This window comes from Panthera leo, chromosome B4, assembly GCF_018350215.1.
Source record: "Panthera leo isolate Ple1 chromosome B4, P.leo_Ple1_pat1.1, whole genome shotgun sequence".
In the NCBI taxonomy this organism is placed as follows: domain Eukaryota; kingdom Metazoa; phylum Chordata; class Mammalia; order Carnivora; family Felidae; genus Panthera; species Panthera leo.
Genome location: NC_056685.1, coordinates 29408781 through 29433711, shown reverse-complemented (window position 1 = coordinate 29433711; position 24931 = coordinate 29408781). Strand labels below are relative to the sequence as shown.

At 36.5% G+C, this 24931-nt stretch overlaps 1 protein-coding gene across 24 annotated transcripts in view; it reads right to left on the bottom strand.

The window, feature by feature from the left end:
- The window catches only part of LOC122224032 (coiled-coil domain-containing protein 7-like), a 233006-nt gene that overhangs the window by 25044 nt on the left and 183031 nt on the right, over positions 1 to 24931 (bottom strand). For all 24 annotated transcript variants that reach the window (XR_006204633.1, XR_006204632.1, XM_042945283.1 and 21 more), the window contains one exon: positions 16699 to 16782. Coding sequence is in view for 22 of the 24 variants with exons in the window: in XM_042945283.1 (XP_042801217.1) it covers positions 16699 to 16782 (84 nt within the window). In the remaining 2 variants the exon portion in view is untranslated. The remainder of the gene's footprint in view (positions 1 to 16698; positions 16783 to 24931) is intronic.

Sequence of the window (24931 nt, the reverse complement as noted above, 5' to 3'; positions counted from 1 at the left end):
TCCCTAGGTATTTTATGTTTCTTGGTGCAATTGTGAATGGGATCAGTTTCTTTATTTGTCTATCTGTTGCTTCATTATTAGTGTATAAGAATGCGACTGATATCTGTATATTGATTTTGTATCCTGCAACTTTGCTGAATTCATGTATCAGGTCTAGCAGACTTCTGGTGGAGTCTATCGGATTTTCCATGCATAATATCATGTCATCTGCAAAAAGTGAAAGCTTGACATCATCTTTGCCAATTTTGATGCCTTTGATTTCCTTTTGTTGTCTGATTCCTGATGCTAGAACTTCCAACACTATATTAAACAACAGCGGTGAGAGTGGGCATCCCTGTCGTGTTCCTGATCTCAGGGAAAAAGCTCTCAGTTTTTCCCCATTGAGGATGATGTTAGTTGTGGGCTTTTCATAAATGTCTTTTATGATCTTTAAGTATGTTCCTTCTATCCCGACTTTCTGAAGGGTTTTTATTAAGAAAGTTGCTGAATTTTGTCAAATGCCTTTTCTGCATTGATTGACAGGATCATATGGTTCTTATCTTTTCTTTTATTAATGTGATGTATCATGTTGATTGATTTGCGAATGTTCGACCAGCCCTGCATCCCAGGAATGAATCCCACTTGATCATGGTGAATACTTCTTTTTATAGGCTGTTGAATTCGATTTGCTAGTATCTTATTGAGAATTTTTGCATCCATATTCATCAGGGATATTGGCCTGAAGTTCTCTTTCTTTACTGGGTCTCTGTCTGGTTTAGGAATCAAAGTAATACTGGCTTCATAGAATGAGTCTGGAAGTTTTCCTTCCCTTTCTATTTGTTGGAGTAGCTTGAGAAGGATGGGTATTATCTCTGCTTTAAACGTCTGGTAGAACTCCCCTGGGAAGCCATCTGGTCCTGGACTCTTATTTGTTGGGAGATTTTTGATAACTGATTCAATTTCTTCGCTGATTATGGGTCTGTTCAAGCTTTCTATTTCCTCCTGATTGAGTTTTGGAAGCACGTGGGTGTTTAGGAATTTGTCCATTTCTTCCAGGTTGTCCAGTTTGTTGGCATATAATTTTTCATTGTTCCCTGATAATTGCTTGTATCTCTTAGGGATTGGTTGTAATAATTCCATTTTCATTCATGATTTTATCTATTTGGGTTATCTCACTTTTCTTTTTGAGAAGCCTGGCTGGGGGTTTGTCAATTTTGTTTATTTTTTCAAAAAACCAACTCTTGGTTTCGTTGATCTGCTCTACCGTTTTTTTAGATTCTATAGTGTTTATTTCTGCTCTGACCTTTATTATGCCTCTTCTTCTGCTGGATTTAGGCTGTCTTTGCTGTTCTGCTTCTATTTCCTTTAGGTGTGCTGTTAGATTTTGTATTTGGGATTTTTCTTGTTTCTTGAGATAGGCCTGGATTGCAATGTATTTTCCTCTCAGGACTGCCTTCACTGCATCCCAAAGTGTTTGGATTGTTGTATTTTCATTTTCGTTTGTTTCCATATATTTTTTTAATTTCTTCTCTAATTGCCTGGTTGACCCACTCATTCTTTAGTAGGGTGTTCTTTAACCTCCATCCTTTTGGAGGTTTTCCAGACTTTTTCCTGTGGTTGATTTCAAGCTTCATAGCATTGTGGTCTGAAAGTATGCATGGTATGATCTCAATTCTTGTATACTTATGAAGGGCTGTTTTGTGACCCAGGATGTGATCTATCTTGGAGAATGTTCCATGTGCACTTGAGAAGAAAGTGTATTCTGTTGCTTTGGGATGCAGAGTTCTAAATATATCTGTCAAGTCCATCTGATCCAATGTATCATTCAGGGCCCTTGTTTCTTTATTGACCGTGTGTCTAGATGATCTATCCATTTCTCTAAGGGGAGTGTTAAAGTCCCCTGCAATTACCACATTCTTATCAATAAGGTTGCTTATGTTTATGAGTAATTGTTTTATATATTGGGGGCTCCCATATTTGGCACATAGACATTTATAACTGTTAGCTTTTCCTGATGGATAGACCCTGTAATTATTATATAATACCCTTCTTCATCTCTTGTTACAGCCTTTAATTTAAAGTCTAGTTTGTCTAAGTATGGCTACTCCAGCTTTCTTTTGGCTTCCAGTAGCATGATAAATAGTTCTCAATCCCCTCACTCTAAATCTGAAGGTGTTCTCATGTCTAAAATGAGTCTCTTGTAGACAGCAAATAGATGGGTCTTGTTTTTTTATCCATTATGATACCCTATATCTTTTGGTTGGTGCATTTAGTCCATTTACATTCAGTGTTATTATAGAAAGATATGAGTTTAGAGTCATTGTGATGTCTGTATGTTTTATGCTTGTAGCGATGTCTCTGGTACTTTGTCTCACAGGATCCCCCTTAGGATCTCTTGTAGGGCTGGTTTAGTGGTGACGAATTCCTTCAGTTTTTGTTTGTTTGGGAAGACCTTTATCTCTCCTTCTATTCTCAATGACAGACTTGCTGGATAAAGGATTCTCAGCTGCATATTTTTTTTCTGTTCATCACATTGAAGATCTCCTGCCATTCCTTTCTGGCCTGCCAAGTTTAAGAGAGATTGGTCACGAGTCTTATAGGTCTCCCTTTATATGTTAGGGCATGTTTATCCCTCGCTGCTTTCAGAATTTTCTCTTTATCCTTGTATTTTGCCAGTTTCACTATGATATGTCGTGCAGAAGATCGATTCAAGTTACGTCTGAAGGGAGTTCTCTGTGCCTCCTGGATTTCAATGCCTTTTTCCTTCCCAGTTCAGGGAAGTTCTCAGCTATTATTTCTTCTTTTTTTTTAAAATTTTTTTTATTTTAATTTTTTTTTAATTTTTTTTCAATATATGAAATTTATTGTCAAATTGGTTTCCATACAACACCCAGGGCTCATCCCAAAAGGTGCCCTCCTCAATACCCATCACCCACCCTCCCCACCCTCCCACCCCCCATCAACCCTCAGTTTGTTCTCAGTTTTTAAGAGTCTCTTATGCTTTGGCTCTCTCCCACTCTAACCTCTTTTTTTTTTTTTTTTCTTCCCCTCCCCCGTGGGTTTCTGTTAAGTTTCTCAGGATCCACATAAGAGCGAAAACATATGGTATCTGTCTTTCTCTGTATGGCTTATTTCACTTAGCATTACACTCTCCAGTTCCATCCACGTTGCTACAAAGGGCCATATTTTGTTCTTTCTCATTGCCTTATAGTACTCCATTGTGTATATAAACCACAATTTCTTTATCCATTCATCAGTTGATGGACATTTAGGCTCTTTCCACAATTTGGTTGTTGTTGAGAGTGCTGCTATAAACATTGGGGTACAAGTGCCCCTATGCATCAGTACTCCTGTATCCCTTGGGTAAATTCCTAGCAGTGCTATTGCTGCGTCATAGGGTAGGTCTATTTTTAATTTTCTGAGGAACCTCCACACTGTTTTCCAGAATGGCTGCACCAGTTTGCATTCCCACCAACAGTGCAAGAGGGTTCCCGTTTCTCCACATCCTCGGCAGCATCTATAGTGTCCTGATTTGTTCATTTTGGCCACTCTGACTGGCGTGAGGTGATATCTGAGTGTGGTTTTGATTTGTATTTCCCTGATGAGGAGTGACGTTGAGCATCTTTTCATGTGCCTGTTGGCCATCCGGATGTCTTCTTTAGAGAAGTGTCTATTCATGTTTTCTGCCCAAGTTCTCAGCTATTATTTCTTCAAGTACACTTCAGCACCTTCCTCTCTCTCTTCCTCCTCTGGAATACCAATTACGCTTAGATTATTTCTCTTTAGTGCATCACTTAGTTCTCGAATTTTCCCTTCATACTCCTGGATTTTTTTTATCTCTCTTTTTCTCAGCTTCCTCTTTTTCCATAACTTTATCTTCTAGTGCACCTATTCTCTCCTCTGCCTCTTCAATCCAAGCCGTGGTCGTTTCCATTGTATTTTGCAGCTCGTTTATAGAATTTTTTAGCTCCTCCTGACTATTCCTTAGTCCCTTGATCTGTAGCAATAGATTCATTGCTGTCCTCTATGCTGTTTTCAAGCCCAGCGATTAATTTTATGACTATTATTCTAAATTCACTTTCTGTTATATTATTTAAATCCTTTTTGATCAATTTGTTAGCTATTGTTATTTCCTGGAGATTCTTTTGAGGGGAATTCTTCCGTTTGGTCATTTTGGATAGTCCCTGGAGTGGTGCGGACCTGCAGGGCACTTCCCCTGTACTGTCTTGAATAACTTGCGTTGGTGGGTGGGGCCGCAGTCAGACCTGATGTCTGCCCCCAGCCCACCACTGGGGCCGCAGTCAGACTGGTGTGTACCTTCTCTTCCCCTCTCCTAGGGACAGGATTCACTGTGTGGTGGTGTGGCCTGTCTGGGCTACTTGCACACTGCCAGGCTTGTGGTGCTGGGGATCTGGCGTATTAGCTGGGGTGGATGGGCAATGTGCACGGGGGCAGAGGGGCAGGCTCAGCTCGCTTCTCCTTCGGTGATCTTCTTCAGGAGGGGCCCTGTGGCAGCGGGAGGGAGTCACACCCGTCGCCGGAGGGATGGATCTGCAGAAGCACAGTGTTCGGTGTTTGCGGGGTGCAAGCAAGTTCTCTGGCAGGAACTGGTTCCCTTTGGGATTTTGGCTGGGGGATGGGCAAGGGAGATGGCGCTGGGAGCACCTTTGTTCCCCACCAAATTGAGCTGTGTCGTCCGGAGCTCAACAACTCTCCCTCCCATTGTCCTCCAGCCTTCCCGATCTCCGAGCAGAGCTATTAACTTATAACCTTATGTAACCTTAACTTATAACCTTATATAACTTATAACAGACGTTAAGTCCCGCTGGCTGTCCGAACACACTCCGTCTGGCCACTCCGCTTTTGCCAGCCAGACTCGGGGTCTCTGGTTGGCTGGTGGGCTGCCCCTCCACCCCAGCTCCCTCCCGCCAGTCCGTGTAGCGCGCACCGCCTCCCTGCCCTTCCTACCCTCTTCCGTGGGCCTCTTGTCTGCGCTTGGCTCTGGAGACTCCGTTCTGCTAGTCTTCTGGAGGTTTTCTGGGTTATTTAGGCAGGTGTAGGTGGAATCTAAGTGACCAGCAGGATGCAGTGAGCCCAGGGTCCTCCTACACCGCCATCTTCCCCTGGTTCCCACCAACAATTCAAAAGAGATCCTCTTTCTCCGCGTCTTTCCCAACATCTGTTGTTACCTGAGTTGTTAATGTTAGCCATTCTGACAGGTGTAAAGTGGTATCTCATTGTGGTTTTGATTTGTATTTCCCTGATGATGAATGATGTTGAGTATTTTTTCATGTGTCACTTGGCTATCTGGATGTCTTCTTTGGAGAAGTGTCTATTCATGTCTTTTGCCCATTTCTTCACTGGATTATTTGTTTTTTGGGTATTGAGTTTGATAAGTTCTTTATAGATTTTGGATACTAACCCTTTATCTGATATGTCATTTGCAAATATCTTCTCCCATTCTGTTGATTGCCTTTAATTTTGCTGATTGTTTCCTTCTGCTGTGCAGGAGCTTTTTATTTTGATTTTTGCTTTTGTTTCCCTTGCCTCTGGAGACATGTTGAGTAAGAAGTTGCTGCGGCCAAGATCAAAGAGGTTTTTGCTTGCTTTCTCCTTGAGGATTTTGATGGCTTCCCGTCTTACATTTAGGTCTTTCATCCATTATGAGTTTATTTTTGTGTATGGTGTAAGAAAGTGGTCCAGGTTCATTCTTCTGCATGTTGCTGTCCTGTTTTCCCAGCACCACTTGCTGAAGAGACTGTCTTTATTCCATTGCATATTCTTTCCCATTTTGTCAAAGATTAGTTGGCCATACGTTTGTGAGTCTATTTCTGCGTTCTCTTTTCTGTTCCATTGAGTGTCTGTTCTTGTGCCAGTACCATACTGTCTTGATGATTACAGCTTTGTAGTATAGCTTGAAGTCTGGGATTGTGATGCCTCCTGGTTTGGTTTTCTTTTTCAAGATCGCTTTGGTTATTTGAGTACACAGTTTTAATTGTTACTTTCATGATTTATATTTTCTGTTTGGTAAAAACTGGGCATTTTAGATGACATATTATAGCAAATCTGGATACTGAGTTCCCCTCCCCCTTTGAAGCTTGTTGTTTGCCTGATTATTTATTTAGAAATGAAAGCTGGACAATTTTTTTTTTTGTACTGAAATATCCTTCCCTTCAGTGTGAAGTTTCTAATGTTGCTTTTCTTAGGGCATAGACTTGGCCATGCATACCGCGACCTTTGGATGATAGTTTTTTTAAAGGGGTTTCTTTGAGTATTTCTTTTTTTATTTTTTTCTTGATTATTTCTTTCTCTTGTTTCTCTGTTAAGGTATCACACAGGGATCAATAAGAAATGTGTGAAACACTGTTCAACCAGGAAAAAAGGCAGTTGTATAAACTGTGAACTATATAACAAAACTAAAGGTTTCTACCTCACCTGAGAAATTTGCTTGATAGTTCAATCATATAGAGGGAATTAGTAACCAATGAAATAACTATCTGCTAAATTCCTCTTCTTATTCATTTCATATGCTAGAATTTCTGCTTTTGTAAATAAAAAGAAACTATCCCATGTAACCAGAAAAAAAGAAAGTGAATAGAACAGCACTTAAAATGTTTCCATCAAGCATATTCCAAGCTCGACTTAGCATTATATTTTATGGATCATATTTTAATGGATGAGTTCTAAAACCTATAATATGTGGCTAATTGTCCATTTATAGTAACTGCTAGAATTTCACTAATTATAGGAGAGACTTTACAAAGACGTTTTATCACATAATAATAGCACATAGATTCAACAATCTTTAAAGATCCAAATTTAAACTCCAGAGGAAATAATAAACCTTAAATAGACTTGAAATATTTTTGTTCTTACCAGAATGACTTTGACTCTGTCTTGACTTCTCTCTTTATTATACCTCTTCCAATAGCACCTAGGAGGCCTTCTCTATCAGTGTCTATAGAAATAAACAATTCTAAAACACTTTGTAAGGTAAATGTTAACATGTGTGCTTGTGTGTCTAGTATTCCTCTAATTAGCATTTATTATAGGAGGAGAATTATAGTGAAATGTCTGGATGGCAAAAACATAATACCTTAGAATCCAGATAGCTATTAGTGGTCACGTAAGCCCCATCATACTGAAGCATAGAGATGTTTAGTGATTTGACAAAGATGGCATATCTGGATAATGACAAAATTGATGCTCAAACTGGGGCTTCATCTAGAGCTTTTCCCAGAAAATATAAAGTATTTCACAAGTTTAAATCACCCCAGAGCATTTAAGTTAATAATATAACCTTCATGTACATATTAAAAACACATTCATCTAGTGAGGCAGGACATTACTTTTTTTCCCCAGGTCAGCTTATAAACTATGGTCACTGGAGTCACAGACATTATTGTGAGGCAGAAGTTCTTGACTTGTCTAGGAATGTTTTAATGCTCCCCATTTTTATTAGGTTATGTCACTTTAAATCAAGTAGGCATTAGTGATGGAAAAGAATAACAAATAACATATGGAAGGAGATAAAATGCTGTCTCAAATCTTCTTAGCATGTACACCCCCCACCTGGAGAGGAGGAAATGGGTAATTTGCAATCATGTGAACATTGACATTGCATCCCTTTCCATTTGAGTCTTCACATGATTTTTAGGTTTTTGTCCTGGATGTGGAAATACTATGTAGGTCTAATGACAGAAAAAATAAAAAGAAACTTATTTAAAATAATTTCACACTGCACAAGAAATAACTAGAATTGGTGACTCTCGGTTACCAATGGGCAAAATTTTAATTGGTTCTAATACAGCATATAACTAAAGTTGAAAACATTTTCACGATCCAGATATAGATTGGAAGTCTTGCTTTGGAGAAATGACTGAGCCTATGAATTTTAAAGTTTTCAATATCACCATGACAACAAAATATATACTGCCATTGTAACCTAAACAGAGGTAGATACCACCAGGTGGGGCATCATAACTAAAACCAAAGACAAATAGGATTGGTCAGAACAGGTTTTAAATAATTAAGTAATGACATTTGTGAAAGTAATATGAGCTATAGATTCACATAACTGGAGAACATTAGCGGACCTATTTTAGCCTTTTGGTCTTTCTCTAACAGATGTAATTAGAATAACTGATTCACATGAACTGAGAAGGCAAGGGATTCTTATATAAACAGGGAAGCAATGAGAATAGCCCCTGAGTGCAGATTGGATTAAACAGTAGAAGCATAAAAGGTAAGTGGTGGGGAAATTTATAAGAGTTACAATTTTCCTCTTTCACAATATTGTTCCATTTCTTTAAGTCTTTTTAAAAAATCTTATGCTGCTTAGAATTTCTGGAGTTATTTTTTAAATATACATACGGTATAAAATTTGCCCATTTTAAATGTTTAATTAATGTTTTTTTTTTTAACATTTTATTTATTTTTGAGACAGAGACAGAGCATGAACGGGGGAGGGGCAGAGAGAGAGGGAGACACAGAATCGGAAGCAGGCTCCAGGCTCTGAGCCATCAGCCCAGAGCCCAACGCGGGGCTCAAACTCACAGACTGCGAGATCGTGACCTGAGCCGAAGTTGGATGCCCAACCGACTGAGCCACCCAGGCGCCCCTAATTAATGGTTATGAATATATTCCTAGAATTGTGTAACTGTCAGTACAGTTGTAGAATCTACTTAAGATTTATATCATTAAATTCCAGTGAGAGTTAGAAATTTTCCACCATATTTTTGATACAGATTCTGTATATAACTCTAAATTCCTATTCTCTTTCTACATATAAATATAAATATGAAAATACAAATATAAATATATATAAATTCATTTATTATAAAAATGTTTCATTGTTTATAAAACTGTGCCCTATAGAGAAACTGAAAGAATAAGAGCAAGTATGTATGGATAGTATTTGCTATAGTAACCATTTTTTGTCTCAGTTTTATTTTTATTTTATTTTTTAATATAATTTATTGTCAAATTGGCCAACATACAGTATGTAAAGTGTGCTCTTGATTTTTTGGGTAGATTCCCGCAGTTCATCGCTTATATACGACACCCAGTGCTCATCCCAACAAGTGCCCCCCTCAATGACCATCTCCCATTTTCCCTTCCCCCCCATCCCCCTTCAACCCTCAGTTTGTTCTCTGTATTTAAGAATCTCTTATGGTTTGCCTCCCTCTCGCTCTATTTGTAGCTATTTTTTCCCCTTCCCTTCCCCCATGGTCTTCAGTTAATTTTCCAAAGATCCACATGAGAGAAAATGTATGATATCTTTCTCTGACTGACTCATTTCACTTAGCATAATACCTTCCAGTTCCATCCACATTGCTTCAAATGGCATGATTTCATTCTTTCTCATTGCCAAGTAGTATTCCATTATATATATAAACCACATCTTCTTTATCCATTCATCACTTGATGGACATTTAGTCTCTTTCCATAATTTGGCTATTGTTGAAAGCGCTGCTATAAACATTGGGGTACATGTGCCCCTATGCATCAGCACTCCTGTATCCTTTGGGTACATTCTTAGTAGTGCTATTGCTGGGCTTTAAGGTAGCTCTATTTTTAATTTTTTGAGGAACTTCTACACTGTTTTCCAGAGAAGCTGCACCAGTTTACACCAGTGCAAGAGGGTTCCTTTTTCTCCAAATCATCACCAGCATCTGTCATTTCCCAAGTTGTTCATTTTAGCCACCCTGACCAGTGTGAGATGGTATCTCAATGTGTGTTTTGATTTGTATTTCCCTAATGAGAAGTGACGTCGAGCATTTTTTCATGTGTCTGTTGGCCATTTGGTGTCTTCTTTGGAAAAGTGTCTATTCATGTCTTCTGCCCATTTCTTCACTGGATTATTTGTTTTTTGACTGTTGAATTTGGTAAGTTCTTTATAGATTTTAGGACTAACCCTTTATCCAATATGTCATTTGCAAATATCTTTTTCCATTCCATCAATTGCCTTTTAATATTGTTGATTATTTCCTTTTTAGTGCAGAAGCTTTTTATCTTGATGAGGTCCCAATAGTTCATTTTTGCTTTTAATTCCCTTGCCTTTGGAGATGTGTTGAGTAAGAAATTGCTGTGGCTGAGGTCCAAGAGGTTGTTGCCTGCTGTCTTCTCTGGAGTTTTGATGGTTTCCTGTCTCACATTTACGTCCTTCATCCATTTTGAGTTTATTTTTGTGTATGATGTAAGAAAGTGGTCTAGTTTCATTCTTCTGCATGTTGCTGTCCAGTTCTCCCAGCACCATTTGCTAAAGAGACTGTCTCTTTTCCATTGGATACTCTTTCCTCCTTTGTCGAAGATTAGTTGGCCATATATTTGTGGGTCCAATTCTACATTCTCTATTCTATTCCATTGGTCTATGTGTCTGTTTTTGTGCCAATACCATACTGTCTTGATGATTACAACTTTGTAGTACAGGTTAAAGTCTGGGATTGTGATGCCTCCCGCTTTGGTTTTCTTTTTCAATATTACTTTGGCTATTCGGGGTCTTTTTTGGTTCCATACAATTTTAGGGTTGTTTGTTCTAGCTTTGAGAAGAATGCTGGTGCAATTTTGATTGGGATTGCATTAAATGTGTAGATTGCTTTGGGTAGTATTGACATTTTAACAATATTTATTCTTCCAATCCATGAGCATGGAATGTTTTTCCATTTCTTTTTGCCTTCTTCAGTTTTCTTCATAAGTTTTATGTAGTTTTCAGCATACAGATAGATCTTTTTTATATATTTAGTTAGGTTTATTCCTAGGTATTTTATGGATCTTGGTGCAATTATAAATGGGATCAGTTTCTTTATTTCTCTTTCTAATGCTTCATTATTGGTGTATAGAAATGCAACTGATTTCTGTACATTGATTTTGTACCCTATGACTTTGCTGAATTCATGTATCAGTTCTAGCAGCCTTTTTATGGAGTCTTTTGGGTTTTCCAAGTAGAGTAGCATGTCGTCTGCGAAAAGTAAAAGTTCAACTTCCTCTTTGCCAATTTTGATGTCTTTTATTTCATCTTGTTGTCTGCTTGCTGATACTAGGACTTCCAACACTATGTTGAACAACAGTGTTAAGAGTGAAAATCCCTGTTGTGTTCCTGATCTCAGGGGGAAAGCCCTCAGTTTTTCCCCATTGAGGATGATATTAGCTGTGGGCTTTTGATATATGGCTTTTATGATATTTAAGTATGTTCTTTCTATCCCAACTTTCTTGAGAGTTTTTATTAAGAAAGATGTTGTTTTTTGTCAAATGCTTTTTCTGCATCTATTGACAGTATCATATGGTTCTTATCCTTTCTTTTACTATTGTGATGTATCACATTGATTGATTTGCACATACTGAACCAGCCCTACAGCCCAGGAATGAATCCCACTTGATCATGGTGAATAATTCTTTTTATATGCTGTAGAATTCGATTTGCTAGTATCTGGTTGAGAATTTTTGCATCCATGTTGATCAGGGATATTGGTCTGTAATTCTCCTTTTTTTATGGGGTCTCTGTCTGGTTTGGGAATCAAGGTAATGCTGGCTTCATAGAATGAGTCCGGAAGTTTTCCTTCCATGTCTATTTTTTGGAACAGCTTGAGAAGAATAGGTATTAACTCTGCTTTAAATGTCTGGTAGAATTCCCCTGGGAAGCCATCTGGCCCAGGAATCTTATTTGTTGGGATATTTTTGATAACAGATTCAATTTCCTCACTAGTTATGGGTGTGTTCAAATTTTCTATTTCCTCCTGTTTGAGTTTTGGTGTGTGTAGATGTCGAGGAATTTGTCCATTTCTTCAGGTTGTCCAGTTTGTTTGCATGTAATTTTTCATAGTATTCTCTGATAATTTCTTGTATTTCTGAGGGATGGTTGTGATAAATCCATTTTCATTTGTAACTATATATTTGGGTCCCTTCTCTTTTCTTTTTGAGATATCGGGCTAGGGGTTTATCAATTTCATTTATTTTTTTTCAAAAAACCACCCCTTAGTTTCATTTATTTGTTCTGCTGTGTTTGGGGATTATATATTGTTTATACCTGGCCTGATCTTTATTATTTCCCTTCTTCTCCTGGCCTTGGGTTTTCTTTGCTGTTCTGCCTCTAGTTCCTTTAGGTGTGCTGTTAGATTCTGTATTTGGATTTTTTCTTGTTTCTTGAGATAGGCTTGTACTACAATGTATTTTCCCCTTACGACTGCCTTTGCTGCATCCCAAAGTGTTTGGACTGTTGTGTTTTTATTTTCATTTGTTTCCATATATGTTTTAATTTATTTTTAATTGCCTGGTTGACCCATTAATTCTTTAGTAAGATGTTCTTTAACCTCCATGAGTTTGGAGGTTTTCCAAACTTTTTCCTGTGGTTGATTTCAAGTTCCATAGCATTGTGATTTGAAAGTGTGTACAGTATGATCTCAATTATTTTGTATTTACTGAGGGCTATTTTGTGAACCAGTATGTGATCTATCTTGGAGACTATTCCATGAGCACTCAAGAAGAATGTATATTCTGCTGCCTTTGGATGAAAAGTTCTGAATATCTGTCAAGTCCATCTGGTCCAGTGTATCATTCAGGGCCATTATTTATTGATTTTCTGTCTGGAGGATCTTTCCATTGTTATAAGTGGAGTATTAAAGTTCCCTGCAATTACCACATTCTTACCAATAAGATTGCTTATGTTTGTGATTATTTTATATATTTTGATGTTTCCAAATTCAATGCAGAAACATTTATAGCTGTTAGTTCTTCTTGGTGGATAGAGCCCATAATTATTATATAATGCCCTTCTTCATCCCTTGTTACAGTCTTTAGTTTAAAATCTAGTTTGTCTGATATAAGTATGACTACTCCAGCTTTCTTTTGGATTTCAGTAGCATGATAAATCGTTCTTCATCACCTCACTTTGAATCTGAAAGTGTCCTCAGGTCTAAAATGGGTCTCTTGTAGGCAGCAAATAGATAGGTCTTATCTTTTTATCCATTCTGATACCCTATGTCTTTTGATTGGAGCATTTAGTCCATTTACATTCAGTGTTATTATTGGAAGATATGGATTTAGAATCATTGTGTTCTTTAGGTTTCATGCTTATAGTGATGTCTCTGTTCCTTTGTGATCTTTGCAACATTCTACTCACAGAGTCCCCCTTTGGATCTCTTGTAGGGCTGGTTTAGTGGTGATGAATTCCTTCAGTTTTTGTTTTTCTAGGAAAAACTTTATCTCTCCTTCTATTCTGAATGACAAGCTTGCCGGATAAAGGATTCTTGGTTGCATATTTTTCCTATTCACCACATTGAAAATTTCCTGACACTCCTTTCTGGCCTGCCAAGTTTCAGTAGATGGGTCTGCTACTACCCTTAAGTGTCTACCTTTGTATGTTAAGTCCTGTTTATCCCCTAGCTGCTTCAAAATTCTCTTTTTATCCTTCTGCCAGTTTCACAATGATATGCCACGCAGAAGATCAAATCAAGTTACATCTGAAGGGAGTTCCCTGTGCCTCTTGGATTTCAATATCTGTTACCTTCCCCAGATTGGGGAAGTTCTCAGCTATGGTTTGTTCAAGTACACCTTCAACCCCTTTCTTTCTCCCTTCTTCTTCTGGAACTCCTATGATATGGATTTTATTCTGTTTCATTGAATCACTTAGTTCTCTAATTCTCCCCTTGTGGTCTAGAATTTTTTATCTTTTTCTCACCCTCATCTTTTTCCATAATTTTATCTTCTATTTCACTTAATCTCCCATCTGCCTCTACAGTTCTTGCTGTCACTGCTTCTACTTTATTTTGCACCTCATTTACAGAATTTTTTAATTCATCATGACTATTTCTTAGTTCCTTGATCTCTGCAGCAATAGATTCTCTGCTTTCTTCTATTCTCTTTTCAAGCCCAGGGATTAATCTTATGATTATTATTCTAAATTCTTGTTCAGTTATATTGTTTATATCTGCTTTGATCAATTCCTTAGCTTTCATTTCTTTCTGGAATTTCTTTTGAGGAGAATTCCTCTATTTCATCATTTTGGCTAGTTTTCTGTCCCTTATGTGTTTTAAAAGCTTGTTATGTGCCCTACACCTGGGAACACTAGTATATTAAAGAGGGGTCATACACTGTCCAAGGCTTGTCCCTTCAGGAGGTGTTTTTTGGAGTGTGTTACTTGATCTCTGTTGTGACTCTGGCTGCTTTATTTCCGTACTTGTAGTAATGTTTTGGACCTTCCACAAAGTGTGCTTTGAGTTGTTCATTGAAGTAGTCCTGGGATAGCAAACAAAAAAACAAGCAAACAGAAAAAACAAAACAAAACACTGGCTACAGCAAAACAACAGGGTTGGAGTGGTGTTGATGGAAGAGGCCTTATACTATACAAAGAGAGAAATGACAGGGGCAGGGAAAAAGAAAAGAAAATTGACAAGGCAGAGAAACTCTATGGCTTAATCCAGAGATAGAGCAGGGAAAATAAAGAAGGAGATATAGAATAGGTATAAAGAGAACAGATTAAATATGTCTGCTTAAACAAACCAACAACCAGAACAACTAGACAAGGAAAGAAAGAGAGAAAAATACACACACACACACACACACACACACACACACAATATGAATTGTCCAAGAATTAAATCAGAAATGCAAAACCCCTGGGTGCCTTGTAACCGGTGGCAGCACTGGTCTGGTAGAGGGGCTGTTTTGTTGGTCACCGTCAATCCCGCTCTCATAAATACAGTTACCAGGCACAGAAGGGCGTGGTTTGGTATAGGTAGGGACCCCCTCCACTGTAGGTCTGCTGTCAGTTCCCTGAAGCTCCACCTTGTTGGTGACGGGGAGAAAAATGGCAACACCCTGGTCTCTCCTCCACAGACCAGGTGTCCCAAACCACTGTTTTCAGACTGTCCTCACAGTGCCGCAGATGGGAACAAGGCAGTTTGTCCCGCTCCACCAACTCCTACACCTCCCTGGTGCTTGGCTGTGATTTAAACCACAATGTCTTAATGGATCCCACTCCATGCGCCCTGGTTCAGGGGAAAGCTGCTGCATGCTGCCCCACTTGAGGCGGTTTGTCCCACTTCACCAACTCCTACACCTTACTCGCACTTGCCTGGACTTAAACCCTGATGTCTTAAAGGGTCCCCTTCCGAGTGCCCCAGTTTTGGGGAAGTGCTGCTCCACGCCACCGGTATATGGCCTCTGGCTGGAAGGCGCAGGCAGTCTTTGTCCTTTGAATGGTTATATACCTTCTTGCCACATCACTCCAGGGAGGGGATTGCTTTCTTCCACTGCAGACTGTGCCTGTGAACTAGTTACTAAGCCTGGGGCTGGCTCCCCTCCTCCCCAGGTGGGTGAACAGGGCAGCCAGCCCCAGTCGGGAGAAAGCCCTGAAATTAGAGATTGGATCTTTCTCCTTTCTGCTCCGTGGTTTTGTTCTTGTTCAGATACAGTCCTACACTTTCTCCAATCCTTGCCTACACAGCCCATTTTATCTCCCCCAGTTCGCCATCACACACCTATGGCCCGTCCAGATTGTCCCTGTGGGTCCCTAGAGATGTCTTTGTCACTCTGTAATCCAGACTCTTGGAATTCAAAGTCCTTTGGCCTCAACACTGCTGTGTTTGAGGGAGGAAGGAACTTTGGGTTCCCCTACTTCTCCATGTTGGATCTTAACCATTTTGCTTATAAACATCTAGTTCTCTTTAAGCCATTGTTTCAAATTATATTCTCTGCTCTAATTTCTCAGCTCTTATTGTAGTATTTAAGTACTTTAGTTTTGCTCATTCTTTCTTCTTTTTTTTTTAACCTTTTTTAATGTTTCTTTATTTTTGAGAGGCAGAGCATGAGCAGGGGAGGGGAAGAGAGAGAGAGGGAGACACAGAATCTGAAGCAGACTCCAGGCTCTGAGCTGTCAGCATAGAGCTGGATGCAGGGCTTGAACTCACAAACCATGAGATCACGATCTGAGCCAAAAGTAGGATGCTTAACCACCTGAGCCACTCCACTCATTTTCTTCTGACAGCATAAATTTACTGAGCAGTTCTAGTGAATTTTAATATTTCAGTTACTGTATTTCCATGCTTTCTTTTTTAAAATAATATCCTTCCCTTCACAGTTATTAGCAAAAGACAAAGCCTTTGGACATGTGGACACAGTCACCTTTAGATGACAGTGTTTTTTAACAGGCATATATATATATATATATATATGAAAAATACAGTCAAATATCTGTATATATTGCATATGTACATGCATATATATGCATGCATGGCATATGCAGGCAATGGCAGTATGTTCATCGCTGTTAATGAGTAAAGGCAGTAGTATAATCTCCAAACTATATAACACAGCCAATGTACTCTGTTATAGTTGATATACCATAAATATGCCATCAAATAGAAGGAAATGGTAACTAATGAATTAACTATTCTAAATTCTGTTGCCATTATATTCATGAAGTATAGAAAATTAATAGTATGTGATTGGACACACTTTCACCAACCATATTTTAAGGCCACTATAGCATTTTATTTTATGGTCTAATTTCTAAATGGATGATTTCTAAAACTCCTAATATCTAGCTAAATTTTTATTTCTAGTAAACACCAGAGTATAATGAATTATGAGAATATTTATGAAGATTTTATCTGTATAGTAATAACATATAGCTACTATTTTCATATAGACCCAGTCTTCATTAAACTCCGAAGAAGTTCATTTAAAACCAGAAATATAGACTTGCAAAACTCTTGTTCTTACCAGGGAGACTCTTTGATTGTATCTTCTTTTCCTTCACCAATATACTTCTTTCAATGGCATCCTTCAAGTGTTCTATATCAGTTTCTATACAAATAAGAACATCAAAACACTTCATAAGGTAACTCTACTAAGGTAGAACTATCTACTTGTTATTAAATAATAAGAATTATAATAAAATATTTGTATTGCTTAATCAGCAAACTTTATTATTGGAAGGTATATTAGCAATCATTAAGTCTCCATATATTGTGTATCTAGATAATGACAAAATTGACACACAAACTTACATATCATAATCTTTTAACCAGTGCCCTTTCCATACAATACTATGTCTTTGGTTAAAATAAAATATACTGGAGAGTGTATGATAATAATATAACTTTAAAGTTTATACTAAAATCATCATCATATTGTAGGGGTATATCTAGTGATGTGGAACATAACATTTTTTTCCTCACAGGTTACATTACAAACCATGGCCTCCATTGTCAGAGAAAATTAGCAGGGAGCAGAAAATCTTTGACTTACCTAAGAATATTTTATGCCCCTTTCATATTATTTAATTGTAAAAAAACAAGTAGGCATCTGTAGTGGAAAAGAATAACAAGATATTTTGTATATTAAAAGGAAAAAAGTGGTTTCCCAGGTCTCGTTAGCATGAAGACATTGTTACTGGGGAGGAGGACATGGTTAAATTTGCAGGAATGCCAGGATTGAGACTTGGTCTCTTTTCATTCGAGTGTTTATGTGATTTGAAATTTTTGCTTGATTTAAAAACTACAACTAGATCCAACTACAGGAAAAATATATGAACATGGCTAAAGGACAGTTTATACTGAAAAAGGAATACTTAAGAATCATCAAGTAAGGTCAGCTACAGGGTCTAAAGTTTTGTGAAGTTGTTTCTAACAGCATGCACCTAGATTTGGAAACCTGTCATGAGCTAGTCATCCAGATGGAAGTGTTTCTTTGGAAAAATGGCTGAGTCAATAAATAGTTAATGTTGCACTGTGACTTTGGCAATCCAAATATAGCAACACTGCAATCTGTATAAAGGTGGTGACCTGCTACAGCATTACAAAAATGAAATGTGTCGGATTTGGTAGAACTAGTTTTCAATAATTAAGTAACAACCAGTTGAGAATGTAATAAGATCTATGGCAAAAATAAATAAATAAAACATGGGCGAATATTAACAGATGCATTTTAACTTCTCTGGATCTTTCTCCAACTGGTATATATAAGAAAGATTTCCTCAGGGGCGCCTGGGTGGCGCAGTCGGTTAAGCGTCCGACTTCAGCCAGGTCACGATCTCGCGGTCCGTGAGTTCGAGCCCCGCGTCAGGCTCTGGGCTGATGGCTCGGAGCCTGGAGCCTGTTTCCGATTCTGTGTCTCCCTCTCTCTCTGCCCCTCCCCCGTTCATGCTCTGTCTCTCTCTGTCCCAAAAAAAAAAAAAAAAAAAAAAAAACGTTGAAAAAAAAGAAAGATTTCCTCATTTGAATTGAGGAAGCAAAGGATCCTAAAATAAACAAAAGACAATGTGAATAGTATTTGAGAAAAGATCAGGTTAACTATTAGGAATTAAAAGTTATGTGCTGGAGAAATAACCTAGAGTCACATTTTTTTCATTTTTGTATCTTTCCACTTCCCAAATTATTTTTTTTAATCCTATTGTGCTTGGAGTTCACTGAGCTGTTTTTAAAAACGATGTAACAGAGTATAGATCTTTTACCTTTTTGGTTAGGTGTATTCCTAGATATCTTATGGTTTTGGTACAATTGTAAATGGGATCTATTCCTTGGTTTCTGTTTCTGCTGCTTCATTACTGGTGTATGGAAATGCAACACATTTCGGTACATTAATTTTGTATCCTGTGACTTTACTGAATTTATGTATCAGTTCTAGCAAGTTTTTGGTGGAATCTTTTGGGTTTTCTACATAGAGTATCATACAATCTGCAAATAGTTCAAGTTAGACTTCTTTGCCAATTTGGAGGACGTTTATTTCTTCTTGTTATCTGATTGTTGAGGTGAGGACTTATAGTACTATATTAAATAATGGTAGTGAGAGTGGACATCCCTGTCTAGTTCCTGACCATAGAAAAAAAGCTCTCAGTTTTTCCCCATTGAGGATGATATTAGCTGTGGGTCTTTTGTATATGGCCTTTATAATGTTGAGGTATGTTCCCTCTATTCCTACTTTTTGAGGTTTTTCATGAAGAATGGATGCTGTACAGGGGCGTCTGGGTGGCTCATTCAGTTAAACATCTGACTTCAGCCCAGGTCATGATATCATAGTTCCTGGGTTCAAGTCTCGTGTTGGGCTCTCTGCTGACAGCTCAAAGCCTGGATCCCACTTTGGATTCTCTGTCTCTGTGTCTCTCTGCACCTCTCCTACTCTCTCTCTCCCTCTCTCTCTCTCTCTCTCTCAAAAAAGCGAATAAACATTAAAAAATGTTTAAAAAAGGAATGGATGCTTACATATGATTCTTTCCCTTTCTTTTATTAAAAGATCTGTAACCTGAAAACTATAAAACACTGATGAAATAAATTGAAGGTAACACAAAGAAATGGAAAAACATTCCATGCTCATAGATTGGAAGAACAAACATTATTAAAATGTCTATACTACCCAAAGCAATCTATACATTTAATGCAATCTCTATCAAAATACCACAAGCATTTTTCACAGAACTAGAGCAAACAATCATAAAATTTATATGGAACCACAAAAGACCCCAAATAAGCCAAAGCAACCTTGAAAAAGAAAAGCAAAGCTGGAGGCATCACAATTCCAGGCTTCAAGCTATATTACAAAGCTGTAGTGATCAAGGCAGTATGGTATTGGCACAAAAACAGACATATAGATCAATGGAACAGAAAACCCAGAAATGAACCCACAACTATAAGGCTGACAAATCTTCAACTAAGAGGGAATAAATACACAATGGGAATAAGACAGTTTCTTCAACAATGGTATTGGGAAAACTGAACAGTGACATGCAGGAGAATGAAACTGGACCACTTTCTTATACCATACACAAAAATAAATTCAAAATGGATGAAAGTCCTAAATGTGAGATGAGAAACCATCAAAATCCTACAGGAGAACACAGGCAGTAACCTGTTTGACTAGCAACTTCTTACTAGATACATCTCCTGAGACAAGGGAAACAAAAGCTAAAATAAACTATCAGGACTTCATCAAGAGAAAAAGTTTCTGCACAGTGAAGGAAAAAATCAACAAAACTAAAAATCAGCCTATGGAATGGGAATCGATATTTGCAAATGATATGTCTGACAAAGGGTTAGTATCCAAAAATATGTAAGGAACCTAGAAAACTCAACACCCAAAAAGCAAATAACCCAGTTGAAAAATGGGCAGAAAACATGAATAGTCATTTTTCCAAAGAAGACATCGAGATGGCTGACACATGAAAAGATGCTCAACATCACGCATCATCAGAGAATTAGAAATCAAAACTTTAATGAGATATTCTGACATCTGTCAGAATGGTTAAAATTAATAACACAGGAAACAACAAATGTGGGTGACAATGTGGAAAAAGGGGAACCGTCTTACAGTGTTGTTGGGAATGCAAACTGGTGCAGTCACTCTGGAAAACAGTATGGAGGTTCCTCAAAGAGTCAAAATAGAACTACCCTATATGTATGTATGTATATGTGTGTGTGTGTATATATATATATATATATATATATATATATATATATATAATTTCATATATATTACATATATATATATAAAGTCTTGTGAGTTGTAATATATATATATATATATATATATATATATATACATATTTCACCTCTTCTTTATCCATCCATAAGTTGATAGACAGACTATTTTCATTTATTGTAGGTAATGTTGCTATAAACATCAGAGTACGTGTATCCCTTCAAATTAGTATTTTTGTATCCTTTCAAAAAAATTTTTAGTAGTTTTTTCTCTAGAGCAATTTAGGGTTTCAGAGAAGTTACACAGAAAGTACAGAGTTCCCAAATACTTCTTTCCCCTAACACACAATTTCCCGTTATTAACATCCTATTTTAGATAATATATTTGTTGCAGTTGATGAACCAATGTTGATGAGTTACTAATAATATTCATAGTTTATGTTAGTAACTCCTTTTGTTGTACAATTCTACAGATATTGACAAATATATAGTATCATGTGTCCACCACTATATTATTATACAAAATAGTTTCAACACCCTGAAAATTCCTTGTGCTCCAACTCGTCATTACTCCTCAATCTGAACCCCTGGCTACTTCTGAAATTTTAACTATCTGTATAGTTTTGCCTTTCTCAGAGTGGTATATAGTTGAAATAATATAGCTTTTCCAAGCTGGCTCCTGTCACTTAGTAATGTGTGCTTAAGTTCCTGCCATGTCTTTCTGTAGCTTGATAGCCCAATTCTTTTTATTGTTGAATAATATACCATTATATAAATGTACCACAGGTTGTTAATCCATTAACCTATTGGAAAACATCTTTGTTGCTTCCAAAATGGGGCAATTATAGGTAAACCTGCTATAAATATTCATGTGCAGGTTATTGCCTGGATATAAGGTTTCATTTGGGTAAACACTTGGGAGCATAATTACTGGATTGTATGGTAAGATAATGTTGACCTTTATAAAAATGTCAAACTGTCTTCCAAAGTGGGTATAGCATTTTGCATCTTCAAAAACAATAAATGAGAGTTCATGCATTCCTTATACTTTACTACATTTTGTGTTGTCAGTTTTTGGCTTAGCCATTCTCATAGGTGTATCTCATTAGGTATTTCATTGTTTTTATTTGCAATTTCCTAATGACATTTGATGATTTCATTATGCTTACTTGTCATCTTCTATCTTCTTTGAAGAGATGGATGTTCAGATATTTTAAGTTTTAAAATAGCATTGTTTTTTTTAATGTTTGATTATTTTTATATATTTCAAACACAAATACTTTATATGAGATACGTGTTCGGCAAATATTTTCTATCAATATATAGTATGTCTTTTAATTCTCTTAAAAATGTCATTCACAAAATGTAAGTATTAATTTTAAAGAAGTCCAAACTCATCACAATTTTTCTGCTTCTCTTTTTCTAGTTTCCTAAGGGGGAGGAGAGATTATTGATTTTTTACTTTCTTATTTTCTAATATATTAACTCAACGCTATAAATTTCCTTCTAAGCACTCCTTTCACTGTTTTATCACACACATTTTGATAAGCAATATTGTAATTTTCACTTAGTTCAAATTTTTTAAACTTATTTTGACACTTCTTCTTTGAACATGCACTTTAGAGGTATATTGTTTCATCTTCAAATATTTTGAGATTTTCCATCTACATGTGTCACTGATTTCTCATTTAATTTCACTATGGGCTGAGAGCATGATTTGTGTGATTTCTATTTTAGACAAATTTTTAACACACTATTTCTATCTTAAAATGTGGTCCATCTTTGTGAATATAGCTTGTGAGTTTGAAAGCAATGCGTATTCTGCTATTGTGGATGGGGTATTCAGATAGATATCGATTAGATGCAGTTGATTGATGGTGTTGTTGAGTTCACCTATGTTATTATTGATTTTTTTGCCTGCTGGTTATAGTCATTTCTGATAGAAGGGTGAAGTCTGCAAGTATAATAACGGATGTGTTTATTTCTCCTTATAGTTTTATCTATAGTCCAGTTTTTGCCTATGTATTTTGGCACATATGAGTTAAGGCATACACACATTAAGGAATATTATATATTCTTGGAGAATTTGTTCTTTTATTATTACTTAACACTTCTATTTATCCCTGGTAATTTTTCTTTCCTTGAACTCTTTTTCTTTTTTTAAGTCTGCTTTTTCTGATCCTAATACAGCTATTCATGCATATTTTTCTCCATGCCTTTATGACATATCCATTTTTTCCACCTCAATTGAAGTGTAATTAACAAATAAAATTATAATATATTTAAAGTGCACAGCACAACGATTTGATATTTGTACACATTGTAAAATTGTTGTCACAATCAAGTTAACACATCCATGACTTCACATAGTGAATTTCCCTTCCTTCCTCCCCTCCCCTCCTCTTTTTCTTTCTTTCTTTTCTTTCTTTCTTTCTTCTTTCTTTCTTTCTTTCTTTCTTTCTTTCTTTCTTTTCTTCTCCCTCTGTCCCTCCTTCCCTCCCTTCCTTTTTAGTGAGAGTGTTTATCAAATATCACATAAGCAATAGAGTATTATTAGATATAATCCTCAGAATTTACTTACCTAATAACTAAAAGTTTGAACCCTTTGACCAATCACTCTCCAGGTTTATCCTCATGTTTTCAAGAGGCAGTATTTCCTTCATTTTTATGGCAAAATTATATATATATATGCATATATATGTTAGATATATATGTATATACATACATGTTTGTGTACACATACACATAGATATCTACATATATATTCATTATTCGTTATCTATTATCCATCAGTCGTCAATGGATGGTGAGTAGTTAGGTTATTTCCATCTTGGCTAATGTAAATAATGCCACTATAAATATGGGTGTACAAATGTTCCTTTGAGATAATGATTTCCTTTTCTTCAGATATAAATCCAGGTGTGTGACTGCTAAACCATATGGTAGTTCTATTTTTAATTTTTTTAAAACCTCCATATATTTATTAAATAATAATAAAATATTAAAGAAAAAAGAAAAATAAAATAAAATAAAAATAATAAATAAAATAAATAATAAAAATAAAAATAAAAAATTTATTATTATTTAATAAATAAACATTAAAAGAAAAAGAAACTAATATTTTCCATAATAGCTGCACAAATTTATATTATAATCAACAGTGTACAAGAGTTATATTTTCTTCACATTCTCACCAATACTTGTTATCCCATGTCTTCTGATCATAGCCATTCCAAAAAGTGTGAGCTGATACTTCATTGTGGTTTTGATTTGCATTTCCCTGATGATTAATGATGTTGAGCATATTTTCATGTGTCTCTTGGGCATCTATATGTCTTCTTTGGAAAAATATCTGTTCAGATACTTAAGTTATTGTGATTGTGAATGAATTATTGGTGATTTTTCCATTGAGTTGTAGAAGTTCATTATATATTTTGGATATTAACCTCTTATCAGATATGTAGTTTACAAATACTTTCTCCTGTTCTGTAGATTGCCTCTTCATTTTGTGATTGTTTCTTTTGCTATACAAAAGTGTTTTAGTTTGATGTAGTCCTACTTTTTTCTTTTGTGCTTGTGCTTTTGATGTCAAATCCAAAATTATTGCTTAGAGCAACATCAAGATATCCCCCTGTGTTTTCTTCTATGAGTATTATTGTTTTAGGATTTAAGTCTTTAATCCATTTGAATTGATTTTGTGTATTATGAAAATAGGTGATCACTCTTTTGCATAAAGTTACCCAGTTTTCCCAACAGCATTGAATAAACTATGCTTTTCCCATTGTATATTTTTGGTATCTGTCAAAAAATCAGTTGACCATATGTAAGTGGGTTTATTTCTGTGCTCTGTATTCTGTTCCATGGAATTATTTACCTATTTTTATGTCAACAACATATTGTCCTGATTACTGTATCTTTGTAATATAGTTTGAAATCAGACTATGTGATGTCTCTAGCCTTGCCCATCATGCTCAAGATTTCTTTAGCTATTTGCAGTCTTTTGTGGTCTATGAAAATTTTAGTGTAGTTTTTAAACATTTTTGTAAAAAATGCCATTGGTATTTCTTTTATTTTCAAATATTTGTTTCAGGAGTAGAATTTAGTGATTCATCGCTTACATATAACTCCCAGTGCTCATCATAACAAGTACATTCCTCAACACCCATCACCCATTTAGCCCAGCCCTCCTACCTCCCTCAATCAACCCTCAGTTTGTTCTCTATTAACAGTCTCTTATGGTTTGTTTCTCTTTCTTTTCCATCTCCTTCCCATTTGTTCATCTGTTTGTTTCCTAAATTCAACATATGAATGAAATAATTTGGTATCTGTCTTTCTCTGACTTATTTTACTTAGCATAATACATTCTAGTTTCATCCACACAAAGTACACACACATACATACACACAACACATTCTTTATCCATTTATCAGTCAACAGACATTTGAGCTCTTTCCATAGTTTGGCTATTGTTGATAATGCTGCTATAAACACTGGGGTATGTGTTTCCCTTCAAATCAGTACTTTTGTATCCTTTGGGTAAA